Source organism: Oryctolagus cuniculus, chromosome 6 (assembly GCF_051225735.1).
Source record: "Oryctolagus cuniculus isolate XC-2025 breed Fujian yellow rabbit chromosome 6, ASM5122573v1, whole genome shotgun sequence".
Lineage (NCBI taxonomy): Eukaryota > Metazoa > Chordata > Mammalia > Lagomorpha > Leporidae > Oryctolagus > Oryctolagus cuniculus.
In genome coordinates, this window is record NC_142872.1 from 149,812,626 (window position 1) to 149,824,788 (window position 12,163).

The 12,163-nt window shown below is 50.7% G+C and overlaps 1 protein-coding gene and 1 long non-coding RNA gene across 3 annotated transcripts in view; one reads left to right on the plus strand and one right to left on the minus strand.

The window, feature by feature from the left end:
• The window catches only part of LOC103348125 (uncharacterized), a 168,660-nt gene that overhangs the window by 154,883 nt on the left and 1,614 nt on the right, over positions 1-12,163 (plus strand). The window lies entirely within an intron of this gene.
• Positions 1-12,163, minus strand: part of ANXA13 (annexin A13) — a 62,555-nt gene that overhangs the window by 15,978 nt on the left and 34,414 nt on the right. For both annotated transcript variants that reach the window (XM_008255642.5, NM_001082119.1), the window contains 4 exon segments: positions 7,190-7,284; positions 3,264-3,434; positions 222-255; positions 37-116 (listed from right to left, as the gene is read on the minus strand). In XM_008255642.5, coding sequence (XP_008253864.1) covers positions 37-116; positions 222-255; positions 3,264-3,434; positions 7,190-7,284 — 380 coding nt within the window.

Sequence of the window (12,163 nt, forward strand, 5' to 3'; positions counted from 1 at the left end):
ATCCTAGAGTAGGCAAGACCTCTTTACTCTTCTTACCTGTAGCAGGGACACCAGGATTCTTTCTAGGTTTCCACTTGTGTCACCTTTCACGTCCGATTCAAGGCTCCTGTCAAATACTTTTGAGAGAGAGAGAAAGGAAGGAAGAAAGCAGATGACTTAGTTTCCCAGAGTATCTTATAAAGAGCAAACTTCACTCCAAGCCAGCACAAAAGGTCACTTACGCCTTTGGTAGGCTTCTTTGATGGCAATGATCTCCTAGGGAAGGAAATAAAACAAAATATCAACACTCTAAGTAGGGTTCATCGACAAGAGACTGAGACACACAGAGGATGCCCTGTGACTTCCGCTTGCGATGGTCACTCCTATGGGTCAGCACGAGGGTCCAGAGCGAATGACCCTCTGTGTGCAAGTTCATCAGTGTGCCTTCTCACCAGATATGGAGCCAGGAGGTGGATGGATGAGGAAAATGTGGAGGATATGTGCCATGTGGAGTACTATTCAGCCATGAATAAGAATGAGATCCTGTCGTTTGCAGCAACATGAATGAGTCTGGAGTGCATTACGTGAAGTGAAATAAGCCAGGCACAGAAAGACAAACACTGCATGATCTCAAAGAAGCAGAAAGGGGACTGGAGACAGGGAAAGTGTGGAGGCGGGGACGGGGGAAAGGCTGGACGACGGAAAGCAGGTTGCTGAGTGCAGGAATAAGTTATAGTGCGCTATTGCACGAGAGGGTGGCTGTAGTTCACAAGAATGTATGACCTCAGCAGAGCTAGAAAAGGGGATTTTTGAATGTTCTCATCACAAAGAAATGCTAAATGTTTGTGTTTTTAACTTAAAAAATGTATTTATTTATATGAAAGGCAGAGTTACAGAGAGAGAGGGAGACAGAGACAGACAGAGAGAGAGGTCTTCCATCTGCTGATTCACTCCCTCAAATGGCTAAAACAGCCAGGAGCTAGCCCAGGCCGAAGCCAGGAGCTTCATCCAGGTCTCCCATGCAGGTAAAAGGGCTCAAGCCCTTGGGCCGTCCTCCACTGCTCTCCCAAGTGCATTAGCAGGAAGCTGGATTGGAAGTGGAGCATCCAGGCCTCAAACCGGCACCCATATGGGATGACGGAACTGCAGGCGGTGGGTTTTACCCACTGAACCACAACGCCAGCCCCAGAAATGGTTAATAGTTGATGTGGTAGATATAGCCATTATTCAGATTTGACCATCACATACTATATACATGTGTAGAAACCTTCCACTATGCTCCATAAAGATACATAATTTTGATACGTCAATTAAAAATTTAAAAATTACAGCTAAGCTAATACCTTCCCTTACCATCCCCTGGTCCTGTCTCCTCCCCCTCCCCTCAACCTCTACCCACATGGCCGGGGGCTGTAAGTTCAGTGTGTATCTCCCCATGTATTTTCTTTGGGTCTGCGTTCATGTAACAGTGTTACTGAACACATATACAGTTGCTCTGCAAATGAGCCCATGTGTTTAGCTAGTGGCCTCCGTACCTATCATCCTGGGACTTATTTTTGCACTCACTACGAACACCTCAGACAGCCAGCCATGCTTGCATGTAGACAGTCGCCTAGAGACTTTTTAAATGGCTACGGAATGTTCCAGCCTACATTAAGCCCCGGGTTACTTCGCCAGCTCCCGTTGATGGATGCTTGGGTTGTTTCCAGTGTTTCGCTGCTTCCAACAAGGCTCCATTCAGTGGACGGGTTGCCCAGCGCAGGAGTGCGTGTGTCTCTCTAGGGTGTGTCCTGAGCAGAGCTGCTGTCTATCTCAATGTCCTGTGCCAAGAGGCCTGCTCCAGGGGCAGGGGCTTCCCCACCGCAGGCTGAAACAAAAGTCAGCAGGCGACGGTGGGGAGGAGATGGCAGTGGGGGCAACAGGTCAGGCACTGGCTGCTGTGCTTCGATGGGGAGAGAGTGGGGCAGCCCAGTGGTGGCGGTGGGGGCTGCTGACCGGTTCCTCCCCTCGCTCCCCCTCCTGATGCACCACCAGGAACTGCCCGAACCTGACACCTGCTCTCTCCCCATTTTTCCTTCTCATTACCCTGGATCTATTTTAATGGAAGAAAGGCCTTACTCCTTGCTAGAGGCCAGGACCTTAAAGAAACCAGACTGGTGGTGGGTAGGGGTTGGGGGGAGGGTGGGAACTGTGATCAAATAAGATCAGAAAATAGAAAAATAAAAGCAACTTTTTCACAAAGACAGGTAGCCACTACCCCTGGCACTGGACGCCTCACTGCTGGGGCTTGGTGCTCCTGGGATGGGTGGATGAGGACGGGAATTGGGGGGGGACCCTCCAGGGTGCACACTGACCCTCCTCTGAGGCCCCTTTTGGACACAGAGGGCTTGTACCGTCCTGTGGGAAGAAGAGAAGCTCAGGGACGCTCAGGAGAGCGGTTTGCAGCTGGAGCTCGGCTGGCCGAGCGGGGAGAGCAGGGAGGCCCGCGTCTGAGGCTCCCAGCGTGGCCCCGACATCTGCGCGCTCTTCCAGTTTTTCCTTGCCGTCCGCTCCAACGGCTGCTTCTGCTTCCTACTGGACTCTTCTGGCACATTCCCTGCGGGGGTTTCCCATTCACCTGCGCTGAGGGCTGTGGAAGGGATGGGGCTGGCCTCTCGATGACTTCTGGGTATTCAGTCTCCATACGTTCGTTCCTTAATCCTTCTGGGACCAAACAAATGGGACCTGGCACGGGGACCTTGCCACATGCTCTTTTCAGCTCCTGGAAAGGTGGTGGGTGGGGCTATGGAAGGACCCAGAGTCCTGCAGGGGGCAGCCCCCGGGGTGGGGGTGGGGAGATTCCCGGGCACCACTTGCCTCTCTTCCTTCTTACATTCTTTTTGCTACTCGAGGCTGGAAGGCAGCCACGGGTGAGGCAGTGGCACAAATGGGCCTGGCTTCCTTATGGACATTATTCCTGCCAGGAGACCTGCAAAGCCAGCCTGGGGGAGGGGTAGAGTCGATTCTGGCCTCCTGTGTCAAAAACCAAAACTGCATCTAAAACATAAGCTGAGAAAACAAAAGCTGGGTTGACACCGTTCTTCCGGAAGGACCTATCCTGTCGAGCCAAGGGCAACAACACCAAAACCGGCTGGAAGAGGCATCCCTCCTGCACGGGCCAAGCAGGCGCCGATCTGCCCGGACTGTGGCTCCCTCGTGGGTAGAATGCAGGGGAGGCATTACCCATCGAGGGGCAGCAGCCATCTGTGATGGAGGTGTAGACGCCCCTCGGGGGCTGGACTGACCTTATTGGTGGTTGTGCACAGGATCTCGATGAGCAGGGCCTCATCAGTGCCCAGGCCCTTCATGGCCTTCTGCAGTAGCCGGGCAGCGTACTCGCTGGGGCGGTCCAGGAGGGCCAGGGCTGCCTTCTCGAAGTTTCCGCTCAGTTCCCCCTTGAGCACCTCCTCCAGGTCCTGTAGGAAGACAGATGGGGCCGGGTGTCCACCTGCACTACTGCCTGGGCTCAGGGTGGGGAGTGATCCACGCACGCATGGCCTGGTCCTAAGGACGGCGGTCACCATGATGGCTCGGCCATCTCGCCTTAGGCTGGCAGAGAGGCAGGAAGAGGAGACACCCTGATCTGCGCCAGATACATTGTGCTCCCAGCCTCACTTGCAGAGAGCATTCTCCACTGACCCTTGAGACAGCTATGCAGCCAGCAGGAGAGGGGTGGGCACTGTCACCATTCACTGAACCACAGAAAGTGGTGGGTTTGCCCCGAGATTCAGCTAGAAAGGATGGAGACACAGGCCGTTACTGCTAATAACAATGACAGGGGCTGAATAGGAATACACAGGCAAACTGCATGACTTCAGTTATCTTGCGAAATCCTGAAAGGGACACATGAGAAAGAAGTCAGGTGGATGGACAGAGAAGTTCAGGAAATTCTCCCCGGCCCCTTGTTTTGGGCATGCATCTGCCGCCATCTTTACTTTGAGCATCACAGGTGTGCTGCCTGCCTTCTCCCACTTGATGAGATGGTTTCAGGTCCAGAACGGGTGTCCAGTCTACTAAGAGGCATCAAAACCCCAGCCTAAATGAAGGACCTACGAGCAATGGCCCGGGCTGGGTCAGACCAGAGACCATGGACCAGATAGCAAAACAACTCTGTATCAGATGAACCTCTGAGATCTAGGCTTGGGGAAAAAATCCAGGAGATGTTTGTTCCTGGCCCTGGGGTCTGTGGTCTTAAAAGGGATTGTGATGTTATGGCTTCGTCCTGTTCCACGTGACTTGGCATCTGGTAAAGACAGGCCGTGCTAGGGTCAGAGCTCCATGGCGTGGTTCCAACCAAGCATTAGAAATACTTTTTCAGGTCAGATGGGAACTATATGGAGCTTCAGAGGGTAGAAATCCCAGCTGCCTACTCTTACAAGCCACAAGCATGAAAACAAATCCTTGAGCGCTGACGTTCTGTTTGGACAGAGGAGCAGACTTGGGATCCCTCAGGGCTAGTTCCGGTTTCCCGCTAAGTGGTGTTACTTTGGGATGGCTGTTCTCTTTGGAGCTCAAGTGACATGAGGACTTGGATTTGATGGTCCCTGACACCTTCTAGGTTTGTGGCATTGGGGTTCAAGGTCATCTGTTTCGAAGCCTTGGCTCTCAGAATCACAGCTGAGAACTGGAAAGTATTTAAGTGATTGGCAGATGAAGGAATCATGTTTTGTTTTTAGCGGAGCCCCAAGACCCTCACTTTGAACCCATTCACTCTTATTATTCAACAGCAAGGGAAGGAGAGGGAGGGAGGGAGAGCACTTGCGTGTCCCAGTCTGCTAGGTCATTCCCCAAATGCCTGTAATGACCCTGACTGGGTCTGGCTGAAGATCTGAGCCTGGAATTCAATCCAGGTCTCCCTCAGGGGTGGCAGGGACTCAACTGTTTGAGCCATTACTGCTGCTCCCGGGGGTGCCCATTAGCAGGAAGCCGGAGTGAGGAGCCGGAGCCAGGTGTCGAGCCCATGTACTTCAGTGTCAGCTGCAGGCATCCTAACCGCCAGGTCGTTCCCCAGTCTTGTCTTGAAGACTACAGCTTAAGAAGCCTTGTATCTGACTTTCCACGTTGGTAGTGTGGAAGAAGACATAGAACTTGGGAAGCCCCTGGATTTAGATGTGTTGAAAAGTATGAAAATTCAACTTCATTCAACTCAATTAAAGGCATTTGAATTGCAGATTTATTTATTTTTATCAAAAATGATATTGACGGCTGGCGCTGTGGCTCACTTGGCTAATCCTCCACCTGCGGCGCTGACACTCCAGGTTCTAGTCCTGGTTGGGGCGCCAGTTCTGTCCCGGTTGCTCCTCTTCCAGGCCAGCTCTCTGCTGTGGCTCGGGAGTGCAGTGGAGGATGGCCCAGGTCCTTGGGCCCTATAACCGCCTGGGAGACCAGGAGGAAGCACCTGGCTCCTGGCTTCGGATCAGCACGATGCGCCGGCCATAGTGGCCATCTGGGGGGTGAACCAATGGCAAAGGAAGACCTTTCTCTCTGTCTCTCTCACTGTCTAACTCTACCTGTCAAAAAAAAATGATATTGACAAAACTGATCATGAGGAGATAAGCAGAAAAACTATGAAAGCACAACTACTTGGGCTATGCAGCATACAAAAATACTTCAAAATGCTTGTGTGGGGGGAAACGAAATAAAAAATATGAGTTGATTTTGGTGCAAAACTTTTTTTCACAATAAAAAAAATCCATGTTATGGAAAAACTATACACAGATTTTCAGAAAATTTTTGCACCAAAATCAACTTAGCCTTTAAATTCAAACTTCCATGAATTTTTTGAAGTACCCTCATGTAAGTAAGTAGCTCCACCCATGGCAGTGGGTCCTCCAGGAATAGGCATTGTCCTGGAAGTCACAGGGCTTGGATGTGAGTCCTGGGTCTTTTTTTTTTCACTCTAGATGTGTGATTTTATATACTTCATGTACATATATGAGATTTACCATTCCTATTTTTTTTTGACAGGCAGAGTGGACAGTGAGAGAGAGAGACAGAGAGAAAGGTCTTCCTTTGCTGTTGGTTCACCCTCCAGTGGCCACCGCGGCCCGTGCGCTGCGGCCAGCGCACTGTGCTGATCCGATGGCAGGAGCCAGGTGCTTCTCCTGGTCTCCCATGGGGTGCAGGGCCCAAGCACTTGGGCCATCCTCCACTGCACTCTCTGGCCACAGCAGAGAGCTGGCCTGGAAGAGGGGCAACCGGGACAGAATCCAGCGCCCCGACCAGGACTAGAACCCTGTGTGCCGGCGCCGCAAGGCGGAGGATTAGCCTAGTGAGCTGCGGTGCTGGCTACCATTCCTATTTGTAAAATGGAGACAGTCACCCATATCCCAGCTTTCCCTCTTCAGCATGTACTGACATGATCCTGGCTGAGTCTCCCAGCAACCTGGGAAGGGAGGAAGTTACCTTCTCCATTCTTTATGTGAGAAAGCCAAGGCTCAACATCAAGTAGGAAAACCCACGACCTTCTGTGCGTCTGCTTTTTGGTATAGTGATTATAAGCATAAAGGTTTTTATGAATATGGATTGAACCCAGCATGATTGACAGTCACTTTGCATAATGGTAATGCTAATGACATTTTAAAAGGTTAAATTTTGTTCATTGTATATTAATAAAGAAACAAGAAGGCTTAATGTAAACTTGAATACTTGTGTACATAACAGCATCATCAACAATACCAAAAAAAAAAGTAAGGAAAGAAATGTAAGGGAAAAAAGGTGTTGATGCTTAAGGAAATGGAATTTTTTTTTAAAAAAATCTTCTTTAACAGTCACTTATGAACAACATGTCATTCTTGAAGAGAGCTGAATAAATGAAAAATCCTGTATGATTTTTTTAATACACCTGTGGGACTGATTTTCCAATCACTTGCTATCTGTAAGTTATTATGTGGAATTGAATGGGGAAAAATGACTAAAGGCTTAACAGAAAAGTGAAGTCAATTTAAAAAGTAATGAGTTAAAGGGTATTGACTTTATAAGCTATTAACAAAGCAATTTCAGTTTTTCTGGAGCCAATTAAAAGTTCTTGGTGATGATTTCAGTTTTTCTCCTGGGCTAACTCACTGGAGCTTTAAAGTCACTGTCTGCTGCCTGGGGAGAACACAGAGGGCAGAGAAGGTCAAGGTCAAGGCAAGACGGGTGCAACGCTTGCCCGGGCCCCTGGGATCACCTTGCCGTACGCGGTCTTGTACTTCTGCTTTATCTGTTGCCTCTGCTCCGATGTCCTGGTTGATAAGATTTCAATGATGGCCGCCTCGTCCGTTCCTAAAGTGCGGAGAAAGAAGCAAAGCTGCAGTGAATGCGAAACAGGAAGCAGGCTGATCTGACTCAAGTCCAGAATCCGGATCTCCAGCTCAGAGGTGAGCAGATCCTCCGTGGAGCCAAATGGACCCTTTTGCTTTAATGTCTTGTGCTGAAAACGGTATTCTTTTCCCTTATTTATTTACATTAATGTCCCTAAGGTGCCAGTGCATGACATACAGCGCATACAGGCATTATGGTGGAATGAGGAACAAACATGGCCTGTTTCTTAGTTTATTCCTGGAGAAATGAAAACAAATGTCCACACTCATCTCCTGCATGAATGCTCATAGCAGCATTGTTCCCATTATCTCAAAAAGGTGGAAACCACCCAAAAGTTCACCGCTCGACAGATTGATAAACTGTGGTATGTCCAGACAACGGAGTATTATTTGGCCAGAAAAAAGGAATGCCACTTTGATAAATGCTATAACGTGGATGAACCTTAGGAACATTATGCTAGGTGAAATAACCAATCACTGAAGACCATGTATTCTATGACTTCATTCTTGTTTAAGTCCCAGAACAGGGAAATCTCTAGTGAGAATTAAAATTAGAAGCTGGGGCTACTCATAGTAATCCATGCTCCTTGCAGCTATTAGATGAATACTGAGAACTTTAATGAATAAAAAAGCAGAGAACATTCTTATTTGGACATGGACACAGGGTTAGACAGATGACCAGGTAGTGCTCACATGGGAGTAAGAAAAACCCCTTAATCATTCAACCCTGAATTTGATTTCTTCAGTCTGAACTAAACTCATGGTCCCACCCCTTGCTAACTGTGTGACATAGGGAAAGTTAATGGCCTTGGCAAGTCTCAGTTTTCCCACCTCTGAGATGGGGTTAATCATATACAGGGCTGTTGTGTGAATGGAATGAGAGAATCCTGGTGGGGGTCCATGGGGGTCCTGAGAAGGCGGCTGCGAGGCCTTGGACGCTGTGGAGCGTAACTGCCCGAGAGCCCCTGAGCTGCCTCCCGCCCAGGCAGGGCTGTGCCCAGGCTGCCCTCCGTGGACTGCCCACCCTGGTGTCTGAGCGTGCCGGGACTCGGGGACAGCACTCAGCCGTTGTGAGGGCGGGAAGGAACTAGAGAGGCCGTCTCGGACATCTTTGCAGATGAGGAGACCGAGGCACCACCCAGAGCCTCTCCTCAGGCCTCCATGTACCTGTTGGCTGCCTTTGAATCTGCTGGGCATTCTCTGCCTAGGGCCCTTCCTTGGCTGCTTCCCACCTGTCCTCCCTCTCCAGCACCTGCCCCCAGCATCCGCCCTTCTTCAGTCACCTGCTTATGCACAGCCCCACCTCTCCAGTTTAGTTGTGGTCACTCCTCCTCCAGGGGCGCCACCCTGGTGCTCAGCCGTCCTGGGCCGGCACCTCCAGCCCTCCCCTATGCTCTGAGTTCACATCTCTCCAGCTGCCTCTGACCATCTTCCCTTGGGTCTGCCAAGGCCTTCAACGTCCCATGTAGCTCAGACTGAACTCATTTTTTTCGATCCTTAAATCTTCTCTCCACCCTCTTACTTCATCTCAGTGTGTGGTGCTACCAGAATCAGAAAGTCCAAAGTTACCTTTGAAGGCTCACCTCCTGTCTAGTCCCATCTGTCTCATTCACGAGACAACTCTTCCACCTACTCTCCCATTCCCAATCCCTGCTGCCACTGCCTAGCAGCTCCTGATGGCTTCTGGTCTCCCCTACACCAGGCTGTGGTCCCTGCAGCTCACAAGTGCTCCTTTCTTTTTTTCTTTTTTTAAAATTTTTTGACAGGTAGAGGTATAGACAGTGAGAGAGAGAGAAAGGTCTTCCTTCCGTTGGTTCACTCCCCAAATGGCCACCATGGCAGCATTGCGCCCATCCAAGGCCAGGAGCTGGGTGCTTCTTCCTGGTCTCCCACGCAGGTGCAGGGCCCAAGCACCTGGGCCATCCTCCACTGCCCTCCCGGGCCACAGCAGAGAGCTGGACTGGAAGAGGAGCAACCGGGACCAGAACCCAGCACCCATATGGGATGCCAGCACCGCAGGCAGAGGATTAACCAAGTGATCCACGGTGCCGGCCCCACTAGTGCTCCTTTCGCTAATTAATTCAAAGACCTTCAATGATTCCTTATGACTCCCGGAACTAAATCAGAACCCCTTAGCGTGGCACCCAGACTTTCGGCAGTTTGTCCCCATACACGTCATCTTAGCTGCATCTGTCAGAACAAGCATATTTTTTTTTTTTTGACAGGCAGAGTGGACAGTGAGAGAGAGAGACAGAGAGAAAGGTCTTCCTTTTGCCGTTGGTTCACCCTCCAATGGCCGCCGCGGCCGGCGCGCTGCGGCCGGCGCACTGCACTGATCCAATGGCAGGAGCCAGGTGCTTCTCCTGGTCTCCCATGGGGTGCAGGGCCCAAGCACCTGGGCCATCCTCCACTGCACTCCCTGGCCACAGCAGAGAGCTGGCCTGGAAGAGGGGCAACCGGGACAGAATCCGGCGCCCCAACCGGGACTAGAACCCGGTGTGCCGGCGCCGCAAGGCGGAGGATTAGCCTATTGAGCCGCGGCGCCGGCCCCAAGCATTTTTTTTTAACAAACCTTCAAGAATTACATTCTGCTCCCACTATTCTTCTATAGCATATTGATTGTACAAGAACCTTAAAAAGTTTGTGGAAATGGAATTAAAAGGTACGTGTTAGTACAAAAATAAATTTGAACTTCATGCAGGTTTTCACACTGCATTTCCATGAACTTTGTGAAGACCCTTGTACGTCTCTAGGATCACTGCGGTGATTGCATGATTGTATGTGTCTGACGTGCTGAGCCTGGTGCTCGGGCCATGGGAGTGGTCACTCAATGGCACCGTGTGCTGACAGTGCCACTTAGTGCGGTCTTGCTTGGGTGAGCGGGGGAGGTGGACCTGTCTGGCCCCAGATCTGTGTTTATTGAGTTGCAGTGCCATGCGTACCACAACAGGTGACTTGGGGCGGTTGACAGATGACTTTTTTATCTCAGTAGTTATGCATTTACTGTAAGGGGAACTTCCTGATGTTTTGTGAAGGGATAATGCTAAAAATGAGCTGACTGAAAGAAAAACGCTAAGAATAGCATTCAGGTTGCATAAAACATGACAGAAGGTGGTAGTTGAATGAGATCTGGAAACCCTACTGCGGATGGTCAGCTTTTGGTGACAGGAAGGTGTCACTTGGCATTGAAGCCCTGTGCCAGTGGGCTCACTGTATTACGGTTTCACTCAGTATTTTCCAAACAAACATCTGCTGAGTTGTCTTGCAGTGATTTTCTTTTTTCTTTTTTCTTTTTTGACAGGCAGAGTGGACAGTGAGAGAGAGAGACAGAGAGAAAGGTCTTCCTTTTGCTGTTGGTTCACCCTCCAATGGCCGCCGCGGCCGGCGCGCTGCGGCCGGCGCACTGCACTGATCCAATGGCAGGAGCCAGGTGCTTCTCCTGGTCTCCCATGGGGTTCAGGGCCCAAGCACTTGGGCCATCCTCCACTGCACTCCCGGGCCACAGCAGAGAGCTGACCTGGAAGAGGGGCAACCGGACAGAATCCGGCGCCCCGACCGGGACTAGAACCCGGTGTGCCGGCGCCGCTAGGAGGAGGATTAGCCTAGTGAGCCGCGGCGCCGGCCAACAGTGATTTTCTTAAAGAAAGGTCATGTGAAGCTGAGACCCTGCAACTCTTGGCCGTCGTCCACCCTGCCCAGCTCTGCGTCTCTTCTGAGGATGTCTTGATGCCTCATGTGGACAGAAAGCTCCCTGAAGGCAGGGTCCACGTCCTGTTCTCCAGGTCCAGCCCATAACACTCAGGCCACACTGTTTGCCAGGCTCCATGCACTGAGCTCAGGCTGGGTATTATCACTGGTCTCACAGCGTCTAATGTTCTGCTGTCATGTTTGATTGATGTCTCTTGCTCCCTCTAGCTTCAAACAAGCCCAGGCGTTTTTTGGCTTGTAGATGCAAGATTTCAACCCCTCATGCCCATGTGGCCTTCTTCCTGTATGTCTTCATCTTGTCTTTCCTCTCTACACATCTGTTTCCAGATTTCCCATTGAATTAGATTACCTCTGTAAAGACCCTATTTTATTTAAAAAAAAAAAAATACTCATTTTATTTGAAAGAATTAGAGACAGAGAGAGAGAGAGATCTTCTATCTGCTGGTTCACTCCCCAAATGGCTACATCAGCTGGGGCCAAACCAGAGCCTGCAGCGCCAACATCCCTCATGGGCACTGGTTCAGGTTCCGTCTGCTCTGCTTCCGATCCAGCTCTCTTCTAATGCACTTAGGAAAGCAGTGCAAGATGGCCCAAGTGCGTGGGCTCCTGTATCCATGTGGGAGACCTGGATGAACCTCCTGGCTCCTGGCTTTGTCCTGGCCCAGTCCTGGCTATTTGGAAAGAAACCAGTGGGTGGAAGGTCTCTGTGTCTCTCCCTCTCCTCTTCTCTCTGTAACTCTGCCTTTCAAATAAATAAACATTTTTTAAAAAGTTCCTATCAAATGTATAATATGAAACAACTATGTATGGATTTCAAAAAGGAGCATGTAGCCTTGTGACCCTCTGATGTTGGGCTTCTGGCCTCCAGACCTGTGAGCTCTGTAGCTTTAAGCCACTCAGTGGCATTTGGCTGTGGCAACCCCGAGAAATGCATGCACCTGTTGCTCTCAGCAGTGTCTCAAGGCTTCCAGACAGGGGCCTGAGGTCTGGAGGGCCCTGCCTCGGCTGGCTGTCGTCCCACCCTCGTGATCTCCTGCCCGAGAAGGGCGTGTTCATGGTAACTCTGGAATGGAATGGGAGGAGTCGAACCTAGCTGATGGCTGCTACCCAGCTGGGAGGTAGGGAGCTGAGGG